The sequence below is a fragment of the Alexandromys fortis genome, unplaced genomic scaffold (assembly GCF_014885135.2).
Source record: "Alexandromys fortis isolate MF-2015 unplaced genomic scaffold, M_Fortis_MF-2015_v1.1 scaffold_219, whole genome shotgun sequence".
NCBI classification, from domain to species: Eukaryota; Metazoa; Chordata; class Mammalia; order Rodentia; family Cricetidae; genus Alexandromys; species Alexandromys fortis.
This window is the reverse complement of record NW_026068092.1, coordinates 90,887-114,419: the sequence shown is the minus strand read 5'-3', so window position 1 is coordinate 114,419 and position 23,533 is coordinate 90,887. Positions and strand designations below refer to the sequence as shown.

At 41.8% G+C, this 23,533-nt stretch overlaps 1 protein-coding gene across 3 annotated transcripts in view; it reads left to right on the top strand.

Annotated features, from left to right (window-relative positions):
- Hira (histone cell cycle regulator) overlaps nucleotides 1-23,533 on the top strand; it is a 111,614-nt gene that overhangs the window by 7,658 nt on the left and 80,423 nt on the right. For 2 of the 3 annotated variants that reach the window (XM_050122896.1, XM_050122895.1), the window contains exons 2-5: nucleotides 13,623-13,685; nucleotides 16,413-16,523; nucleotides 17,676-17,766; nucleotides 19,583-19,677. In XM_050122896.1, the coding sequence (XP_049978853.1) occupies nucleotides 13,623-13,685; nucleotides 16,413-16,523; nucleotides 17,676-17,766; nucleotides 19,583-19,677 (360 nt within the window). Of the gene's footprint in view, nucleotides 1-13,622; nucleotides 13,686-16,412; nucleotides 16,524-16,545; nucleotides 16,733-17,675; nucleotides 17,767-19,582; nucleotides 19,678-23,533 lie in introns of those variants that run through there. The other variant, XM_050122897.1, reaches the window with a different exon arrangement.

The following is a 23,533-nucleotide window of genomic DNA, read 5'->3' as shown; positions in this document are numbered from 1 at the left end:
CTCGAAAAACCAAAAAAAAAAAAAAAAAAAACAAAAACAAAAACAAAAAAACAAAACAAAACATTTATTGAAATAACTGTATATGTGGCTTTTGACTGTAAACCCAGCACCAAGGAGGCAGGAGGATTGCAATGAGTTTGAGGCCAGCCTTGGTTTAAGATTGAGATCCTTTCTCGTGTGTGTATTTTTCATTTTAGAATTCTAATCTAATAAGTGGCTGAAAATATACTTTAAACTTTATGAGGAGATTCATAGTTATACAGCTGGGAGGCACACCTTGGGTAGTCAATGGAGGACCTGGTGTTATTGTCCCAATCTTGGGTCTTGTGGGTGTCCATGGAAAGGATGCATACTGTGTCTGCCTTGACCCTGCAAGTTACTCAGATGTTGCTAGTGTAACCTAGTTACTTTCAGTATTTGCTTATAGACTTGGAGAGGCCTAGTAAATGACACAGAGCTGGACTAAGCCCTGGGGACTAAAAATGGATGCAAGCACATTTTATGTTTTCAATAAGATCAGCAACATCACCCAGAAGACTGGGTGGGACTGTTAATAGTGGGAAGGGGGTACTGCTGATCCTCTGGCCTGTTCTCTTCTTTGCTAACAGAACCCCGGGATTCCTTTGTTTTCTGCCCGACTTTTTCTGCAGGACAATCTCTAGGTAGGGGCATGTGTGCTGATGCTCCTAACCTGGTACACCTGCGAGTTCTAAGGACTTTTAAAATTACTACCATGTAATACTTCTAGCTAGCAAGATATTTGCTGGGGGCTTTTGGATCCAACTTCTTCTGCAGATTTCACTGTGTCTGAATGTGGCAGCCAGTTTGTAACCAAAAGGACAGGCTCAAACTGAGGTTGACGAGAGGAAGATGAAGGGACTTAACTCTTTAAGTTGATAAATTACATTAATAAACTCAGAAGTAGACCTATTCCAGGACTTGTCATGTGAGCTAGTGAAACACTCTTAAGATTTGGAGTAACTTGCATCAGACAGAAAACATGTAGCAGTACAAACTGGCTGAGTTTTGCAGCCTTCTCCAAGATGATAGTAAAGATGAAGGAAATGACTTGGTAATCCTACCTAGACCAGATCAGGATTCTTCTTTCTGCCTTGCCAAGTAATGATCTTGTGCTGATTCTGACCACCTCTGTCTTCCTGGAGAGCTTGGAAACCATTTTCTTCTTCAGAAGGACAGCTTTCAGACACTAAGTGGCACTTGGTACAAGGAATATTATGCTTGGAGGTCACTGTTCTGTGGCTATTTTTGTAGTCGCTTGGTACCTTGGTACTTCCGACCTAGATTTCATTTGAGTTGCTTGGAGAAACTTCTCCAGCATTTGGTTTTTGAGAACTCTCTAGTCATGGAGGAATCAAAGCTGTTTTCTGGGAGGAGGAGGAGGGAGGACTGTAGTGATATTTCACTTGTATTTTAATAAATAAAGCTTGCCTGAAGATCAGAGAGTAAAACAGCACTGATCAGCCTTAAAGACCAAGCAGTGGTGATACATACCTTTAATTTAATCCCAGGAGCTACACTAGTTTGCCAGAGAAACTGGATGGTAATGGTACACGCCTTTAATCCCAGCACTAGAGAGGACTATAAGATGGGAGGAGACAGCTCTCACACAGTCTCATTCTGAGATTGCTGGAGGCAGAATAGCCATTTCAACTAAGGTAGGGGTAAAAGAGCCAGTGGCTGGCTGCTTTGCTTTTCTGATCTTCAGGTTGAACCTCAGTTTTTGTTTCTGGGTTTTTATTAATCATGCTACAGAGAACCTGTGTTCCAGCTTTGGCCCCGAGTCTTCCCTGTTAGCCCGATTGGACCTTCTAGGTTATATGACTTCTTTTGCCTCGGTTACTATTGACTACTGATTTATATGCGTAGAGATAGATACTTGAGTAAAATAAAATTGAAACCCATTGGAGACTGCTTACAGAAAGTTAGCTCCTGGAAGGCAGACATTTTGTCTCGGCTCGTGCTTTATTGCCAAAGCTGCAAGCGGTTCCTGGCATACACTACAGTATTCACCTAATCTATTAGTAAACACTTCTGTGTGCTGGATCCTGAAAGAAGGGGATGAAAGGTACCTGGTGGGTGGGTGGCCACTACCCTTGACTTGCCTCTTGTTTGTCCTAGCTGTGCCTTTTTTTTTTTTTTTTTTTTTTTTTGGTTTTTCGAGACAGGGTTTCTCTGTGGTTTTGGAGCCTGTCCTGGAACTAGCTCTTGTAGACCAGGCTGGTCTCGAACTCACAGTGATTTGCCTGCCTCTGCCTCCCAAGTGCTGGGATTAAAGGCATGCGCCACCACCGCCCGGCTGTGCCTTTTGTTTTTGTTTTTGTTTTTCGAGACAGGGTTTCTCTGTGTATCTCTGGCTGTCTGGAACTCGCTTTGTCAACCAGTCTGGCCTCAAACGTACAGAGATCCGCCTGCCTCTGCTTCCCTGAGTGCTGGGATTAAAGGCATATACCACCACTGCCCGGATTAGCTGTGTTCTTATAGATCAGATCTGGGGAGGAAGTCGCTATACCACAATAGGAGGAAGTGGGAGCTGAGAGACTCTTAGGAAGCTCTTCTGGTGATCCAGGCAAGAGATGCTTATGTTTGATTGAGTTGGTAATGATTCTGATAGTCACAGATGGTTTTATGCGGGTACGTATGGAGCTGAATTCTCCTAAATCAGACTATGAGAGGTCAGCCTTTGTACTCTTATGTGCACAGTCGCTGAATGGAGTGGACCTTGCTGAGGACAGCACTTATCCAAATAAGTATTGCTGGAAGCTAGCACCATACTTTATCTTGTACCCATTCCTGTAGGCAGGAGGCTGCCTCCACAGCATGCTTGAGAGAGATGTGGCAAGTGCCATATGAGGGAAGCACAGTTTAGTTTAGATCTACCAGAACTGCCTGGTGTTTTGAAAAGAGCTGATGGCATTGTGGTGTGAGCAATGTCAAGGCTAAGAACCCCAGAGGTGAGGCCAGAAAAAAATAATGAGTGCATAGGGTGATTTGACTAGGCTCTTGGAAGGGAGGTACTGAGGGCAAACTGGAAGAGTGTGTGGATTTCTAAGAAGACAGTAAGACATCCATACATCTGTTTACGACAGATGGGGGCACTGATAGACCAGAGAAACAATTTCATACAAGTCTAGGTTGATGAAACAATTCATTTATTGAGGTCGGTTATTGAGCACAGGGACGAACATGAGGACTGCACCCGTTGTTTGATCTTCAGTCAGCTTGCTACTTCCTGTATGCTCAAGTGCCTTCCACACAGATGTGAGACAGGAAGGAATTCTTCAAGGGGAATCTCAGGGTAGGATCCTGTGACTCTGCCCTTCTTTTTTGTGAGAGAATTGTAATAGCTCCATTGCTGCTAACCATAGACCTCATCGCTGACCTTGCCATCACTGACCTGGTCATCACTGCATATTTTTGCTTATTTCTTTGCTGTGACTTTGGGGGCAAGGTATTCTCTAGGTTACCACTGGACTCTCTGCTTCCTGATGGTCACGGTCATGCTATGCCCAGAGGGAATAGCTATACCACAACAGGAGGAGGAGGGAGCTGGAGACTTTTGGAAAGATGTATGGTGATTTAGGCAAGAGATGATTATATCTGAATGAGTTGATAATCTTGTAGTCATAGAGTAGTTCATGTGGGCATGTGTGCATATATAGAGGTTGAGTGTCCCTAATCCTAAATCCAGGATGCTTCAAATTCAAAGTTTTTTCAGTGCCATTGTGATGCCACAATATAGAACTTCCATACCATGGGATATGATTTAAGATACTATGTATATGAAGTAGAAATGAATCTTCTGTTGTGACTTGGATCCGATTCCCAAAAGAACTTATTATACATATAAAGTTAGACTCTAGTGGGGCACACCTCTAATACCAGCACCCAGGAGGCAGTCAGGTAACTATGAGTTTGTAGACAGCCTGGTCTGGATAGTGAGTTCTTAGAATCTGAAGCAGTCACAAGTGTTTCAGATAAGGAATACTGCATCTGTATTATACATCATTCATTTTATATAATGTGTTTGCATCTGAATAGTATATAGAGTATAATATAACTGAGAGGCAGTATAACAAATCTTATACAGTATGTCTGTACATTTAAGGCAAAACTACAGCTTTCAAGAGACTAAGAGAGTTTATTCTGGAGCCACATGAATGACCACAGCCTGGAAAGTGGATAGAGGTTACCCCAAATACCATGTTCCAATGGGGCAAAAGTTTGATTAAGTTCTCATAGTAACAGAGCAAAGGAAGTTATAAATCAAGACATTTTTCAAATACATTGGTGGAAACATTAAGGAGGTAGTTATAGCAAAGCATGGGAAGTCTCTGTTGTAAGCCTCAGATGTTTGAGTCGGTGGAAACTGGAGGACTGTTTGTATAGTTTAAAATTCTTTTACCTAGTCACAAGGATGTTAGGTCACTCAGAGATGGGAAATACATGTCTGTTAAGGGTAAATATAACACAAGATAACTTTGGCTCCCAATTTGTTATACTCCTAGCTCTTTAACAGTCAGTTGGCCTTGTAGAATGCTTAACACAGGTGAGACTTTTCCCCAAGAATTCTAATTCTCAATACATACGTACATACATACATGCACGCATGCATGCATACACCTTCCCTCCAATCCTGGCTGTTGAACCAGGACTTCATGCATGCTAGGCAAGTACTTTACCACAGATAATATTCTTTTTTTTTGTCTTTTTAAGAATGTGCATAGTTGTATTTTTTTGTTTTAAATAAAGTTTTAAAATTATTATATTTTATATGTAGGGTATTTTTGCCTGATTGTATGTCTACACCACCTATGTGCCTGATAGTCTCGGAAGCTAGAGGAGGGCATTGGATCCCTTAAAAAGGAATTATAGATGGCTTTGAGCCTCCATGTGGGTGACAGGAACTGAACCCAGGAAACCTGGAAGAGCAGCCAGTCCTTCCAACTATTGAGCCATCTCTCCAGCACTCTCTTTTGTTTGTATTTTGAGCCAGTCTTGCTTTATAATATAACTCATGCTGAGTTTTTCTTGAGATGCAGCTTTTAGCTTATTTTGGTAAGTATTTAAAAGTAGAATTGCTGGATCATCATGGTTATTCTGTTTCTAATTAGTCCTCAAACTTTCATGTGGTAATGCCATGTTTAACATTTTTTTAAACATTTATTTATTTATTATGTATACAATATTCTGTCTGTATGTATGTGGGCCAGAAGAGGGCACCAGACCTCATTACAGATGGTTGTGAGCCACCATGTGGTTGCCGGGAATTGAACTCAGAACCTTTGGAAGAACAGGCAATGCTCTTAACCACTGAGCCATCTCTCCAGCCCCATGTTTAACATTTTTGAAATCCCAATAAAATTTCCATTTCCTCCACATGTTTGCCAATATTTGTCATTTTATAGCTTGCTGAATAGTAACCTTTGTTATGACTGAAGTGACATGATAGGTACCTTGTTGTGCTTTGGATTTCAGGATTGCTGAGAATGTGCATATTTTCATTGACTGCTTCCTGGCAGTTCATGTTTTCATGGGAAAAATGTGTATTTAAGTCCCATGTTTATTATTTATTTTTTAAAAGTTGCTTTTATTATTTTTAAATTATGTGTAGGTATGTGTCTGTGCATGAGTGTAGCTATGTATGGATGAAGATCTCCAGTGGATGATTATGAGTTGCCACAGTTGTCATAGATGTTAGGAGTTGCCTGACGGCTGCTGGGAACTGAATTTAGGTCCTCACAAAGAACAGCAAGTGCTCTTAGCCACCAAACCATCTCTTTAGGCCTCTGTTTGGTTTTTGTTTTAAGTGTTTTAATTTTTATTTTTATGTGTATAGGTGTTTTGCCTGTATGTATGCCTGTGCACCACATGTGTGCCTGCTGCCCACAGGAATCAGAAAGTGTCTGCCCACAGAAACTAGAAAGTGCCAGATACCTAAAACTAGAGTTGTAGACTGCTGCGAGCTGCCATGTGGATGCTGATAATTGAACCTGGGTCCTCTGGAAGAGCAGCCAGTGCTCTTAACTGCTGAGTTACCTTTCCAATCTTCCTATGTCCATTTTTTTGAGGTTGTTTTTTGTTTGTTTGTTTTCAGTCTCTTACCAGATGTCATTTGCAAATGCTTTCTCCCATGCCTTTTCATGCTATTGGCAATAAATACCCCTTGATGTACATACACTAATTTTTAATGAGGCCCAATTTGTTGTTTTTGTGTATTAGTTTTATTTTTGTTACATTTTTGTGTGTAGGGTGTGTATGTATGTTTACTGCAGAGTGCATTGAAGGTCAGAGAACAGCTTACAAGATTCATTTCTCTTCTACCATGTGCTCTGTGTGGCTATATCCCTGGGGAGATGTGAAGAAATATCTGTCCAACGCAGTTAAGGAATCAACAACAGACCAAAGTGGAGATGCCATCAAAGTTCATCTTGATAAAGCAGTGAGTTTATTGGTGCTTTTTAAAAGCCCACGATGAAGGTTTCCTTCCAGAAGCAGAAATGACTGAAAGAGCAAATTTCCAAAATCCTGAAAGCTGGAACCCAGGGTTAACTCACCGCGGGACTGTAGATAGTCCTGTAGCTCATTGCAGTCAATGGTCTGAGAGAGGCTTGTGTTTAATCATCAGTCCTTAGCTGGGCAGTTTCTGGACTTGCTGAAACTTACAAGTTTTTTACTTCCTGAGTTTCAAGGACATACAGTCCTCTCCCCATTAAATGGTCTCCTTGTCTCCTTGTCAGGACTACAGGTTCACAACATCATACCTAGTTCTCTTGATTTTATGGTCTAACAGCTCACTGGGAAGATTAGCCTGAAACATGCTGTGAATGTCCTGGGAATTGGGGTTTGCGTAAGTTTAAGGCTTTTCTTTCACTCATTGCATTCTGCCTTAGCAAGTGCCCAATAAAACTTGGCTCAAAAAAATACTGAAATTCAGAACTAAGTGAAGATAAGCCAGGAGTGGTGGTGCATACCTGTAGCACAGAAGCAGGCATTCTGTGCGTTCAAGGTCAGCCAGAGCTACTAGGGAAACACTTCCCAAAAAACAAACAAACAAACAAACAAAACTCATAGCAAGTTTAGTATAATTTCTTATCAAAACTCTGATAGTGTTTTCTGCCGGGAGAAAGGCCATTTCTAAAAATTTTTTAAAAAGTTTAAGGATTCCTTCCTCCCCTCCCCTCCCCTTAGATAGGGTTTCTCTGTGAAGCCCTGTCTGTCCTAGAACTCACTCTCTAGACCAGGCTGGCCTTGAACTCTGCCTCCTCAGTGCTGGGATTCAAGGCTTTGCACCACCATTGCCTGGCTCTAAGGATTTGTTAATAAGCAAAATAACCTTAAAAAGAATGAAGTTGGAGATCTTATACTTTGTGATGGAAATAAAGCGAAGCTATAGCAATGAACATCATATGAGACTGGCGTAAGGACAGACACCAAGAACAATGGAATAAACTAGGGAGCCTAGGAGGATATGGTTAATTGATTTATTAAAATTTATTTTGTTGACACTAGAGTCTGAACCCAGAGCATCACAACCCTGAGCTACTGACTACTGACCATCTGGCCTCAAACTCACTCCATCTTCCTCTGCCTCCCAATTTCAGGTATTAAAGGCATGTGACTCTCTGCCTGGCTATTCAGTAGGGTCTTGTGTGGGCTGAATAGGAGTGATCTGGAAGCAAATCCTTGGAGAAGAAATGGCTTGTGATGGGTATGCAGGAGTGTTCTAGTTCAGGTTGATTTGAGAAAAGATAGTGCTGTCTTGGGGTTTCTATTGCAGTGAAGAGACCATGATTATGGCAACTCTTTTTTTTTTTTTTGTTAAGGTTTATTTATTAATTTTGTATACAGAGTTCTGCCGGCATATGCCTGCTGGCCAGAAGAGGGCACCGGATCTCATTATAGATGGTTGTGAGCCACCATGTGGGTGCTGGGAATTGAACTTGAACTCAGGATCTCTGGGAAGAGCAGCCAGTGCTTTTAACCTGAGCCATCTCTCCAGCCTCTCCCCCCTCCCCACATGGCAACGCTTATAAAGGAAAAATATTTAATTGGAGTGACTTACATCTTCAGAGGTTTAGTCCGTCATCATCATGGTGCGACATGGTGGTGTGAAGGCAGACATAGTACTGGAGAAGTAGCTGAGAATTATACATCTTGATTTGTGGGCAACCGGAGTGAACTGACACTGGGCGTGGCTTGAGCTTATATGAGACCTGAAAGCCCACCCCCACAGTGATCTACTCCAACAAGGCCACATCTACTTCAAGGCCACACCTCCTAATAATGCAATTTCCTATGAGTTTATGGGGCCAGTTACATTCAAACTACCTCACTGCCCAACATTGGTAGAGTTAAGGGTTTATGCTAATTTATCTGTTGTCTCTGCCTTTAGGCAAAGAAAGGCCTGAAGTTGGAGGTAGTTGGGAAATTATCTTTATCTTGCTGTGCCAAAAGAAAAGTTCTTTAGCCAGCCAAACTGATAAGATCCATTCCCACAGCCCAAAGAGCCCTTTATTAAGGTCCTTCCCATCGAGAAGGTGTAGTGGCTGTTTTCCCAGGTCTGAGAGGTCCAGGTTCTGTGGAGTTGGGAGCCAGCACTTCCGGCAGTGCTGTGTGGGTCCACCTCTACACTTCCTTTAACCTACAGTGAGGAAGAAAGAATGGGATCAGGAAACCAGCCATACTTTTCACTATAGTGTATCCTGGTCTGGCAAATGTTAAATTATGAAGTAGATGCATCTTAGAAGCATTGTGATATAGTATCTTGATTTGTCTGTCCACAAAGAGCAGGTGTGTGTAAGCTGAGCATGTCCTCACCACTTGTACAGATTAGAAAGCTGGTGTTTGGGAAAATTAAACAATTTATCAAAGTTGAATAACAGATAGGAGACAGAACTAAAGAGTCAGTCCAGAGAGGGCCAACATTAAAGTCTAAACCTGTTCCTAGTCTTTATTTCCATCTTCCTCTGGAGCGCCTTGAAACCCCCCTGTTTTTCCACATAGCATTTGTTGAGCCATGATGTGACCTTGGCAGTGCTTCTTTGAAATATGACTTTTGAATAATGTCTAAGCTCCTGGATGTGTCCTCATCCAACTGTGCTTACCTCATGAACTCTGGGGCAGTATATTAGTATATTAGGCTGCTTCTTGATTCGATGCTATGTGTCCTCTGGCTGATCCCACCCTTCTGGTTGACTTGCCTTCAACTGTTGGGATTTAATTGTTACTTCTGAAGGAAGCCCCAGGCGCACACACACACACACATATATGTGACTATAGCTTTCTGTCACTGTATATCTTTCCACTTAGGTTTGTATGATTATCTTTAATTCTGGGAGCTTCCATAGGTAAGGGCTATCATACTATGTGTGTTTTTATATTAGGATATTATATTACACTGTGGATACTTATTAATGGATTGGGTGAGAAAGCATCTAGGTGATGCTTTAATGTATGTGTTCTAAAGGACTAGGCTATAACTGGTATCTGTGTCATTGACTTCTTGGGTAACAAGAATGGTTTGTAGAATGCAAGTAAGTGTTCTGACAAGTTTCCTAAAAGGGCCAACTTGTAATATGATATTTCACAGGCTTACAGGACAGAAAACCATTCTTCTCTGATATGCCTGTCACAAGATATAGAGGGTTTTTTATTTTTGTTTTTGTTTTTGCCTATCTTAAGTTGTCTGAAGTCGAAAGGTAGATTGGCATTTTGGATTATCCCTTGTGTGACATACTACTCTCCAGCCTTACTGACTTAAAACAGCCGCTTTTATGATTTGCTTAGGATTCCACAAGTTGACAAGGCTCATTAGGTTGACATTCCCTCACATTTACTGTGTCTGCTGGAATGGATGCTTCAGCAGCTTGTGACTAGAACGCCTCAGCTTGTTTGTGCTCAGGGTCTTGATGCTCACTGTTGTGTCCTCATCAGTTCACTCTCTTTGGACAGCCGAGGCCTCTTCGAAGCATGGTAGTCGAACTGGGAGCTGAATTTCTCCAGACAGCAAAAGCTGAGATACTAGACCTTTCTAAGGTTCAGTTTAGCACCAGAGCAGTCCCAACCCTAGGCGAAGGAGGCACAAAGGAGCAGGAGTCCCAGGAAGTTGTGTTTTACTAGGACCTGCTGACAGAGTCCAAGGGCCTGAAGGGGTATGTCCAGCACAGCAGGTCTAAAGCTCACTTTGTGTCATGAGGACACTTTCATGCTCTGACCCACTCTTGCATCCTTCTTTGCTTCCTTTCTGTTCACAGGCAGTGGTAGATTATGTTGCTTAGTTAGGTACTATATCACAGTATTTCAAAGCCTCAGGCTTTAGAGCTGGATGCTGTATGGCTTGGGAAAATTGTTCCTTTGTAGTGTAAAATGACAGTGTTAGAGTATTTATCCCAGGAAGTGGTATAAATTTAGGAAATGCCTGGACTGAGTCCCCTATAGAATTTTAGGGGCAGATCAGATGTGCAAAAGCATGTTCTGCGAGTGAGGACTGATCCAGCTTTGGAGAGATAGCATTCACCAGGTATGTCTAGCATGGCCCTAGCTCTTCATGCCCAGGAAGCCCCCAGTAGTTGCTGTCCTTCTCACACTTGGAAAAGTCGTCTGTCCTGAATGCCACAGGACTTCTTGGTGCTGATTTGCTACTGTACCTTGACATTTGGCAGGACTCACTGCCTTGGCTTAGTGCCGAGTGCCACAGCCCCTGGAAAAAAGTACCTGCATGATTTGAGGTTAGGCCCACAGCTCCAGATGTCTTTCTGGTTTCTTAAGCCTTGAGGGTCTCTTCTTAAGAAGATTGGGTAGGCATGAAAGCCACTGACTTGGAGTCCCTTCCTTCCTGTCCTTTAGCCATTGGGTAAGTGTGATGCCAAAGAAGAGCATGGGCGTGCTAGTGTGGCCCTGGGTGGGGTGCATTGACAAGGCACCTAGGTGGAGCCCTTCTGCTCTTTCTCACCTTGCTTTCAGGATGTACCTTCCTTTGTGCCAATGTGTAGTTTTCTGCATCCTTTTCTTTTTCTTATTTTTTTAAAACGTGTGTATGTTTGTGTATATATTATGTATGATTGTATGTATGTATATATCTATGTTTGTGTGCTCTCATGTACCACAGTGCGTGTGTGTGTGAAAGTCAGAGGACAGCTTTCCCATGTTGGTTCTCCCACTATGTGAGTTCTAAGGATTGAACTCAGGTTATCAGGCTTGGTGGAAAACACTTTTACCTGAGCTATCTTGACTGTCCATTGAAGAATAAGACAAAACTAATTAAGATCTGCCGTGTCTGGAATCTGGGGGAAGACTGACTTGCAAGTCCTCTCACCTCCCACTTCTAAGTGCACCCACTGCCAGGTCTGTTCCTTCAGAGTTATTGAGTGTGTGAACTGTTGGGGCTTATCTCATGAAGTCCAGGAATAAAAGGATAACCTATGTCAGAGAAAACGAGGACCAGTGCTGCTGTGTGCCCAGTTTCCAAGATAATTTTAACATTTGTGTGTGTGTGTGTGTGTGTGTGTGCGTGCTCCAGAAAGGTACCAAGCAGTTGCTTGTCTAGACTTGGCCAATTTGGGTAGAGTTCTGGCTCTCCATTAGCCTGGAGATCACTGAAGGGACTTGGGGGCCAGGCAGGGCTGTCAGTATGATGATGAGGGTCTATTGTGTTAGCTTTTGTTAATTTGGAATTCAGCATTTGAGACCCTGGAGCACATAGTGTGATTTCCAAACTTTCCAAAGGTTTCTGTTCATATTTGGTACACCTGTTCTGTAGTGGTCTTGCACAGCTGTTTCTTTCACTACCACTTAGTGACCAGTAAAAATAAAAATGTATTTCACTGTGTTGGGGGAGTTCATGCTTGATTTGATGGTGTGGATAAGACTCTGGAAGATGATGCCAAAGGGCATGACCAAGGACCCATATTGGTTACTGCCTTTGAGTACCACATTGTACTCAATGTAGCAGGGTTTACAGCTCTCCCTCAGGTGAACACCATGGACTCCCACCTTACTTGAGGAGTCATATAGAGCTGATGATTTTCATCCCTTGTCTATAACAACAATTACTGATGCTGGGTTGACTGTCGCACTTCTAACCTGTCATTCACAGTACTGAGTATGAACTCAGTAGCAACTACTATGTCTCATTGCAGCTTTTGTACTTTTGACCTTGGAAGCAGACCAAATACCCACTAAGCACAAGGTCCTCAGATTACCTTTCACAGACTACCTGGTTTTGGTTTCTTTGCCTGACTTGGTCCACCCTACAAGCCATAAATAAACTTCCTCAGCCAGGCTTGAGTTCAGAGGGGCCCTTTGTGGTCTCTGAGGACCTGCTTTAACTCTTTACCCTCAGGAACTGAACATCCAATTTAATAGAGTATACACTTTAACCAGAGGTCTAGATGGAAATGCTGAGAAGGTGAACTCTCTGTGTTGTAGGACACTACTTCTGGTGGGATGTGAGCAAATATCTACTTACCCCTTTTGACCATGCAAAGTAAGGATACCATCAAAGTCCACCTTAGTGAACCAGTGAGTTTTTTTGGGTTATGTACAGGAGTATGGATGAGGGGTTATGTACAAGATCATGGAAGACTCAAAGACAGCTGCATCTCCAAAAGCCCACCCCTGCATGGGTGACAGCCCATGAAAGCTGGAAACCTGGAGTGCACCACACAACCTGCAGGCAGCTCGTTCTTCCAGCTTGGTCTGAGCTTCCTTTAGGCAGTTCAGCTAGTCTGAAAGTAAAAAGTTGGGGAGGGGGCTGGAGAGATGGCTTAGTGGTTAAGAGCATTGCCTGTTCTTCCAAAGGTCCTGCGTTCAATTCCCAGCCCATATGGTGGCTCACAACCATCTATAATGAGGTCTGGTGCCCTCTTCTGGCCTGCAGACATACACGCAGACAGAATATTGTATACATAATAAATAAATAAATATTTTTTAAAAAATATATTGCTGAAACAAAATTTAAAAAAAAAGTTGGGGAGGAAGGAGACATTGTGTCTGCTAGGAATTTTCTAAAGTGTTTGTTATTTACTTTCTAAGTTTTAAGAAACGTCATTTAAGAAACTGTTTCATCTCCCTTCAGAACATTCTGAGTCTTTAGAGCTTCCTTCCAAGATTGAGTGTGTAGTATAGACTTAGAGGACCACTTTGAGGAACCAGTAGGCAAGGGAGGGCCTAGGCTGTAATGAGCCTTTTGGCCAACAGTCAGAAGGGATGGAGAGTGCCCTTCTTTCCAAGCTGTTGCCAAGTAGAGACCCACATTACAGGGAGATGTCCTCAGGTCATAGGAACTTGTAACTGGAACTCTTACTGCAGACAGTTCATAGCCATTATATATTTAGGTCTCTCAGTGATGACTTGCTTAGTCTCTGTTGGGTTTCAGCTGTCTGATGTTGCTTAGTGAGTCCTTAGCAGTTTGACTAACTAAAGCTATTAGATCTCTTTATTCTTACTCGTAGGTAGTTTTATCTGTAGCCTGTAATCTTGTCCCAGGTGTAAAAGTTAGAGATGTCATTTGAGAAATCAATATTTAAAAAATTGAGAATTCGTTGTTGTTTTCGAGTGAACAAAAACCAAACCAAGCTAGATGTGCTTCTCTTTGTTTCCAGGCAAGCCGATATTTTCAGTTGATATTCACCCTGATGGGACCAAGTTTGCAACTGGAGGACAAGGTATGTTTGTAGTGTGAACATCACTTCTATGTTATCATGCTCTTCTCCTGGTGTTCCATGGTTAACTGTAAAGAGACAACTTGTTGCCTTGCAGTATGGCTGTGACTTAGTTTAAAATGCACAATTTGAACAGGTTAAATCACAGACTTTTTTTTTTTTTTTTGAGCTGGATATAGTGGCACAGGTCTGTGATCTCAGCACTGGGAAAACAGGAAGATATGAATTCTAGGTCAGCCTAGACTACAAAGTGAAGTACTACTTTTTTGGGTCTATAAGATGATTTTTTTTTTTTCCCCTTCTCTGTAGCTTTGGAGCCTGTCCTGGAACTAGCTCTTGTAGACCAGGCTGGCCTCGAACTCACAAAGATCTTCCTGCTTCTGCCTCCCAAGTGCTGGGATTAAAGGCGTGTGCTACCTGTAAGATGATCTTACAAATATTGTGAAGCTCACTTATTCTAATTATTACTATTTTTATTAAGTTAAAGCTAGAATGAATTTGTGTCCCTACACCCAGGGTTATTCAATATAAATTGGCAAGTGGCCCCCTAGATAAAGATCAGCTACAGAGGCAGAGATTCTGTCGGTGTTCTGATCAGTTGAAAAGAGGAGTGGGTTAGCTAACTGTGTCTTTTCTGGACAAAGGGATTTGACTATGTTACTGAGAAAGAAAGAATGCTCAGAACATTTAAAAATATCATTCATAGTATTAGCATCGTGCTTTATTCAGCATCTGTTGTAATCTTGAGGTAAGATGGTTCCTTTTGGAGAGACAATAAATACTATTTTTGTGCCAGAAAACCAAGCTTTTATTTATAGTGGTAAGAAGTAGCATTGGCTTAGGACTCCTGACCCCGCATCTCTACAGGGTGCTACAGGATGACTTCATAGTGGCCATTTTGCCCAGAGATAGGTGCAAGGAGGTTATGGTTGAGGCGGCTTTTTTCTCAGGTCTAGGAGAAATATTTAGGCAATATTTTTACATGATTGGCTGAGAGGAGGTTTCAAGCATTTCATAATCACTTTGGAACATCCATTCCAGACATTTTTTTTTTTTTGGTGACTTGTGTTATGGAGATGGAAAACAAATAATTAGTAAAATGTATAGATAGATTTTTCAGCACAGTTGGCATCAACTTATGACCCCCCTGAATTCCCTCTTTTGGTTGATCTTCATCTATGGGCAGATAATGAAAGGGCAGATAAGAAGGTAATGAGCCCATTTTCCTATGTTCAGGGCATATTTCAGATTTGGGTCTCAAAGCGTCCAATCAGTTCTGGAAACAGCTACTGGATCCAGGCAGCACGTTGAAGGGGAGGGAGACCCTGGTAGGGACTGCGCTTTTCTCCTTTTCCTCAGTGTTCATGCACAGACCTGAAAGGGGCCTGGATAGGGACTTTTCTTCCTCTTTATTTTGTAGATGAGGACTCTGCGTTCTGGATAGGGATGAGAACCTCAGAGGCCAGACAGGGGCTCTGTCCCCTCCTAATTTTTAGTTCAGTCAGTATTCATTTCAGGCTGGCCTCAGCTACTATTGAATCCCCTCTCTTTTGGGTCCCTGTAGGTCCTTGTTTTTTCCATCACCTTTTGTATCATTTATTTTAATAATTCAAGATAAGTCTGCTTAGATCTAGCTAAGTATGATTTATAGAAACTAAATGAGCATTTTTGTAGGCGTAAGTTGCAAACAATGCCACACCAATTTGGAATTATGATTAATAGGGTGATATTTATTTAAAGGGAAAAAACTTACAGATAACCGTCCCAGACAACAGCCCTCTGCGCAATCAGGAAGGAGTCTAGTGGCCAGTGGAGCAGGAAGTGAAGAGAGAGAGAGCGGAGGGAAGTAGCCCCTTTTTTAAAGGGAGAGAGACCACGCCCCAATGGGCTGGTATCTCAGCAGCTATTGGTTGGAGGAGCGGAAGGACCTCCCGCAACACCTCCCCCTTTTGTTTAAGTAAGAGAGTTCTAAACCTACTACGAAATTATATACAATAAGTACAAATATCCTATTCTAACTAGCTTAGGTCTTGTATAATAAATAACTTGGCCAAGTCATAAGAGAAAAGTAACTACATTTATATAGTCTTCAACCCCATCGAAGATCTGAGAAGGGAAATAATGTTACCTGGGTAATTAGGAAGTTCAGTAAAACAACTTTCAAAACATGCAACAAATCACAGAGACAACTAGCTACCTGGGCAATCACCCGAAGTCATGTTTGCAGCGTTGAAGCAACCAACTTTGGCTAAGGCCTAACATAACTGACATACCATTTTCAAAGGCAAGCAACTTTTCAAAACTATCTTACCCTGTCTTGGCAGGATATGACAGTCCTGTTTTATCCATTGATGCACACTCTGTATCTCTGTCAGTGGTTGAGGTATGGGCATTTCTTTGCCCCAAGGCCAGTTCTGCCAAAAAGAAAGGCTCCAGGTGGAGTGTCTTTGGTGCTCAACATTCTCTCGGGAATAGAGCGGTGTTGCCAGGAGCAATTGTGTCTCACTACCACAAAATTCTAAGTTGGATTAAAGGCCATTTTCTACAGCTCTTTGAAGAGGTTGAAGATTATCTATCTATACTGAGTATAATCTCTATATATCTAAAGAACCCCAGCTATTGGTTGGAGGAGCGGAAGGACCTCCCGCAACACATTTTCTATAGTTAATGTAATCAATATCAAATTTTCACTCCTTGCATATTGAGCTTGTTTTTGCTCCTTCATTCCAGGGCAGGATTCTGGGAAGGTTGTGATCTGGAATATGTCTCCAGTCCTCCAGGAGGATGACGAGAAGGATGAAAGTATTCCCAAGATGCTCTGCCAGATGGACAATCACTTAGGTATTACAGAGTGGCCCTTTGCAGGCTTTGCGTGTTGGCAGAGTGCCCAAGGTTAGCACATGTGTTTGTAATTAGAAAGATAAGGCCCCGTGCTGCGTTAACTCCCCTCGGCCTGCTGTCTGAAGGCACAGATGTTGGCTGCACACCTGGGTGAGTTATTCAGCAGAAGACTCGGCCCGCCCACAGAACCATCTTTGGACAGTCTGCAGGTACCTCTGGTGATTTCCTGCTCATGAGTCGTTACTGCCTGATTCCATGGGGCTTTGGGGCCAGCGACCTGGACACAGTAGAGTCGTTCTGGGGAAGGGACACACGAGACAACTCACCAGATGTCTCAGATTGGTGCTGTGTCAATAAGAGTCTCTCTGCCAGGACCCTTTAGACTGGACAGTTTTATGTTTTTCTTCCCTGTTGTATGCAACACCTTAGTCCCATTGACAGTTACTAGTGTTTGGTTCTTAGTCCCTTCCTCTGCTTTGTGTATTCTTACCCTCCCAGCAAGCCTCTCATAGTCACTGGATCTAGAGCATAAGTTGCTCACAGGCCATGCATAGGCTTCAACTTTGTTAGGGTCCACATCATATTCCATAGTGTGCTCCTGGAGGCTCTAACCTAGCAGAAGACTGGGGGGACTTCTGCTGGACTTAGTTTACTAACTACACACAAAGTCAGTCAGTCTCCTATACTGACAAGCTTGGAAAATCCAAATTTAAAAGGTCTGGCTCTGAATAATTGAGGTTTTTCAGAGCTATATGTTCTACTCACCAGCTTCTTGGAAAGTTCTGGAAAAGGCACCTTAGCCTTCCTAGTACATGTTTCATTTTGAGAATAATCCCTGTTGAAATTCATCTCATCCATAGATAACCCTTTGGGCATAGTGAAGTTTATTGCTGTTCATAGAAATAAGCCTCCAGCTGTCTGTTTCATTCAGCACAATTCTCAGATTATGCATATTTCCCCTCTAGACTGTTCTGGTTATTTGTTATAACACAAGATGAATGTTAAATGAATTGTTTCTCTGAGACTCTTATATAGTAGATGGCATAAGTAGATTAGGTAGTTTTATAAACTTCTTGCTTTTTGCAGACTCTGTGTAATACAAATGGACATGCCTATTGGATTTTCATCACCTTATTTTTTTTTTCTTCCCAGCATGTGTGAACTGTGTGCGGTGGTCAAACAGTGGGATGTATTTAGCTTCTGGGGGAGATGACAAACTGATTATGGTGTGGAAGCGGGCTACGTAAGCATCATTTTCCTTTTTCACACTTAATTTTTAGAAGCTTTTTTGCTGGTCTTTATCAAAGTCACTTTTTCCATCCTGGCATAGAAGTCACAACATTATGAGTAGCAAGGAATTCCCATAGGTCAGAAGCAGATGAAGCCCGATGAGTGAATCGGGAAGCTTCTGCCTGCTGGCCTGGTCAGCTACCTTCTTGTAGGAACACAAGATTTAGCTGAGAAGGAAAGGTTGATCTTTACAAAGCTGTTGACATTGTGGCTTCCTTTGTTTAGTTATTCAAATAAAATTTCACATAGAACCATCACACACAAACATGGCCAAAATCTGATGGAATCGAGGCTTGGAATCCAGAGCCCACTTTCTTTGCCTCATTTTGTGGTAGCCTTGCCTTCTGGTACCTCCTGCTCTGCACTCAAAATGAATCAAGGATAATCTGAGGAAATGTTTTCTTTATTCCCGAGCAGAGTGAGTCCCGGTACTGTGTCTGATAATAAACTTTCCATGTGACCTTGGGCCACTCAGGCTGTGCCCCAGATCTGGCATCATTGTTCCGCCAGAATCATGACCACGGCTTTGAGAGCAGAGTCATCCTGTCTTCTTGTGCCCACTTGACTGCCTCATGAGCTGTCTGAGTAAGCACAGCTTTATAAGGGTAAAGGACATTCACAGAGGCTCTGGGTGCCCTATTTCATACTTCAGCTGAAAGCAGTCAGTATCTGTGATGCTTGTGATTTTTCTTCCTTACTTGTTGAGTCGGCATTAAAACATTTATAAAAGTGACTTAAAGATATTATTCTTTTTTTGAGTCAGGCATAGTTTCTCCTACCTGTGGACCCAGCTACTCAGGAGGGATAGGTTTTAACTCGGGAGTTTGAGATTATTCTGGGTAACACAGTGAGTCAGACCTTGTCTTCAAATAAAAATGCAGTTCTTACTCGCTCCTTCCTTCCTTCCTTCCTTCCTTCCTTCCTTCCTTCCTTCCTTCCTTCCTTCCTTCCTTCCTTCCTTCCTTCCTTTCTTCCTTCCTTCCCTTCCTTCTTTCTTTTTTCTCTTTTTTTCTTTTTGAGACAGACTTTCTCTGTGTAGCCCTGGCTGTACTGGAACTCACTATGTAGACTAGGCTGCCTTTGAACTCAGAGATCTGCCTGCCTCTGCCTCCCGATTGCTGAGATTATTATAGTTATTATTATTTTTTAAAGACAGGGTTTCATGTAGCCCAGGTCCTTGGATGACCTTGAATTTTTTATACTACTGTTTCTACATCCTTAGTGCTGAGATTGCTGGGATGCATCACCATGCCCGGGCATTCATTCATTCATTCATTCATTTATTTATTTATTTGTTTATTTATTTATTCATTTATAATACCCTATCTTAAATAACCAACATAAATAGCATTTATGTAATTTTAAAATGTAAAAGATAAAAATCTCTCATAGTCCTCCTAAAGAAAGCCATAATTAAGATTTCATTTTATTCTGGTATATATTCCTTTTCTCTATTCCATGTGTAGAATGTATGTTACATGTATTTTGTACTTTGTATCATGGTATCATATTGTAGATGATGTCCTGTAGTCTGCTTCTTTTGCTTGGTCTTGAAAGTTTTCCTGTTTAAGGTTTTGCAGTGGTTGATCAGCATTTTACAAGTGCATGATTGGTTATGTTACCATACCTTTTGTTTAACAGCCTGGTGCCTTTAGCTACTATCTGATTTTGATTTTTGTGTTTGCTATGAAAAGCTGTGTTACAGGGAACATCCCTGAACAGCACCTGGAATACTCCATAAGCACATGTCTCATACCTCTTTCACACAGGTACATTGGGCCCAGCACTGTGTTTGGCTCCAGTGGTAAGCTTGCCAATGTGGAGCAATGGCGGTGTGTCTCCATCCTTCGGAGTCATTCAGGTGGTAAGTGGGCTGCTTGTTTGGGTGAGTGAGTTCCTAGTAGTTGCCTTAAATAATTAATCATTAGCACCTTTCTGTCCCTTTGCTACTGTTTGGTCCTTAATGTACTATCTGGGATTTCTCTATCACCACTTGTCCCTTAAGGTTTATGCAGTCACTGGCTCTACCTCCTGCCTATATCTACATTTAATTACCAACATACACTCTCATAGGATCTAAATGTATGTGCTTAACATAAAGCTCTCAGCCTCTTTTGTTTATTCTGCAGGAGTACCTTCATTCTTGGATCACTAAGTCCATAAACACATTTTATTTATTCTTGAGAAACAAACCTGTAGGTGCCCATTGGAAAGTTCCTTTCTTTTTACATATATACATACATACATGCATGCATACCTACATTAATTTGTGTGTGTGAGCTCATATACCACTGTAAACATGTAGAGGTGAGAGGACAATTTGCCTGAGTTGGTTCTCTTGTTCTACCATGTGAGTTCTGGAGATTAGAGGTTAGGTTGTCAGACTTGATAGCAAATAGCTTTACCCAGTGAGCCATCTTACTGGTCCTATTGGATACTTTCTTAACTTGACTTTGAATACATTTATAAAATGGTTTAAATAGGCTTAGTTTGGAAAGAGTCACATTTTGCAGATTTATGTTGAAGAGGAGGAAGATTGGTCTCCAATCAGCAGATTGGTAACAGCATGAAGCCTGTGCACATTAGGTACTAAATAGCATGATCCACATGTGTACAATTTAGACTTCTTTGAAGAAGTCTGTGGTCCAGCCCAGCAGGGACTGTGGGCTGCACAAAGGGCAAGGCCAGGTTGGGTGTGAGTATGAAGGTTGAGGCCTTTTATTTTATTTTTATTTTTTAAAATCATACCTGCTCTTTGTAGGTACAACAGGGAACAGCGCAAGTGAGTTGTGAAACGTGAGAGAGGTGTGTCTGACAGCTCTGGGGAAAGAGCTTGTTTTAGTGGTTCATGTTAAAGCTGCAAAGGCCTATGTCATTGGGAAGGAGAGCAAAGAATGGGAAACCAGTTTGCAAAAACTGTAGGAGGGCGGTCTAGATCCTGACTAGTGCTTGCATAGTCCACAGTGTTCTCTACTGACCAGAAGAGAACAGGCTTATGAAAGTGGACATCAGTTCAGTGTGGATAGATGAGTTTGAGAGCTTGGAGAAGAAACAGCAAACCAAAACAAACAACATTGTGTCTTCACTAGCAATATATTCACAGCAAATCCTTGTAACTTTAACTATGAATGAAATTATATTTATTTTTATATTGTGTGTATGGATGTTTTGTGACATGTTTACCTGTGCACTAAATGTATGCAGTGCCTTGGGAAACCAGAAGAGGAATGTTGGATCCTCTGAAACTAGAGGTAGAGATGATTGTTGGCCACAGTGTGGGTACTGGGAATTGAACTTGGGTCCTTTGGAGTTGCAGCCAACGTTCTTAACTGCTGACCCATCTCTCTAGCCTGCCCTGCTCCCTCTCTAAAAGATACTACTTTATTTTAAATTATGTATTCAGATCAGGCGTGGCAGTACATCCCTTTAATCTTAGTACTCAGGAGGCAGAGGCAGGCAGCAGATCTCTATGAGTTCAAGGCCAGCTTGATCTACATAATGAATTCCAGGCTAGCAAAGACTACACAGTGAGACCCTGTCTCAGAAAAACCAAACCAAACCAACCAGACAAACAAAAACCCATCCATCATCCAGCCAACCAAACAAACAAACAAAATAAATAAAAATTAAAAAAAAAAAAGTGTCCATGTGTGGTATGCACAGGTGAGTGCAGGTGCACTTGGAAGTTAGAAGAAGGCATCAGATTCCCTGGATTTGGACTTACAGGCAGTTGTGAGCTGCCCAGTATGGTTCTGGGAGCTGAACTTGGTCCTCAGAAGAGCTGTATAGGCTCCTAACTATTAAGCCATCTCATTAGCATCTGAAAGGAGAAATGAATCTTTTTGTTTTATTTTGCTTCATTTTCTTTTGAAACAGGGCTTCCCTATATAGCCCTGGCTGTCCTAGAACTTACTGTGTAGACTGCTGGGCCTCAGACTCAAGAGAGATCTTTTGGCCTCTGCCTCCTGGGTGCTGGCGTGTACCATCAACATGCTGGCTAAATTTATCTCTTAACAGCCAAAAGTTGAACATTAGTGACAGCACATCTGTGAGAGCTAAAGCAGTAAGTTTGTATTATAGTTTGATAACAACAACAATGTGTAATCTGCCCTTACCACTTCATAGCATCTTACAGGGAATCTAGTTGGGCCTCACTGGAGCTTGACACAATTACCTAAACGAGTGTTTAAGATTAGGGAGGATGTCAAGTGATGATTGTCATGGGTAACCTGAGACTCAGGCTGAGCTATAATGTGAGCATCTCTCCTGTGCCACCACCTCTGGGTGTCATTTACCAGGTAAGTTGGTTGTCTGCCTTCAAGTGTCAGAATTGATATTTTTGTTCACTCGTTCTTAGCAGATCTGGGCAGAAGTGCCCAAGAAGGGGTGTTATTGAAAAGCAGAGATAAATGAGTAAGAAGGCACTGGGTCTTTTGAAAAGCAAAAGGTGAAAATAATATACTTGACAGGTCTAATGAAGTGAGAAAAAAAAACCGGATAGAATTAAAGTGGGTATGGTGGCCTCGCCTTTAATCCCATCACTCAGGAGGAAGAGGCAGGCAGATCTCTTTGACTTTGAGACCAGTTTGAATTACAGAGTGAGTTCTAGGACCCTGTCTCAGAAACAAACAAACTGATAAAACAACTCCCGCAAACAAACAAACCAAACTCAGATTTCTTAATTGATCCTCTGTGAGAAAATTGGAAACCAATGAACTTCAAAATGGGTTCTGCCTGTGATCTGCTGCAGTGGTTGATGACCTAGGACCTCATACATGCTCCCTCATGCTGTATTCCCTAGCTTACCCAGACTGGGCTTGACCTCCCTAAATTCAGGCCAGCCTTGGACAGTCTGTCCTCCTGCCTTTGTCTTTCATGCTGCTGGGATTATTAACTGCCCAGTAGGTCCAGCTCTAAGTTATTTATTGATGTATTATTTCAAGTTTTGAGAAACATTGTTCAGAGCATATAAACATTTATTCTTTTTTTTTTAAATATTTTATTTATTTATTTATTTATTTATTATGTATACAATATTCTGTCTGTGTGTATGTCTGCAGGCCAGAAGAGGGCACCAGACCTCATTACAGATGGTTGTGAGCCACCATGTGGTTGCCGGGAATTGAACTCAGGACCTTTGGAAGAGCAGGCAATGCTCTTAACCACTGAGCCATCTCTCCAGCCCCCCAAACATTTATTCTTCAAAGCAAGATAGAACCCTTGATTTCCAAAATGTAATAGAAAATAAAAGTGAAGCAAAAATAATCCGAATAAAAATAAAAACATCAGTAGCAATACTAGAGAATACAATATTCAAAAATTACTCATAGTAATTAAATTTGATCCATATAGAAGTATTTTGAGTAGATGGAAATTTATTATAACCTACTAGTAGATTAAATTTGGCTTATGCTACATAGTCTCCTAAGGTAGTCTAACAGGAATACTAGCTAATTAGTCACTAATCTCTAATAATTCTGCCTTTTAAAAGATGCTTACAGAGTGCTTTTTTATTAACATGGCAAAATCCTGTGTCTTTAAAACTAACAGCAAACTGAGTTTGGTGACGCATCTCTGATTTCGAGGATACAGGAAGCTGCTGTAGGAGGATTTTGAGTTTAAGGCCAGCTGGGAGAGCATAGCCAAACCAAGCGAAAGCCAGACGGCAGTGGCGCATGCCTTTAATCCCAGCACTCGGGAGGCAGAAGCAGGTGGATCTC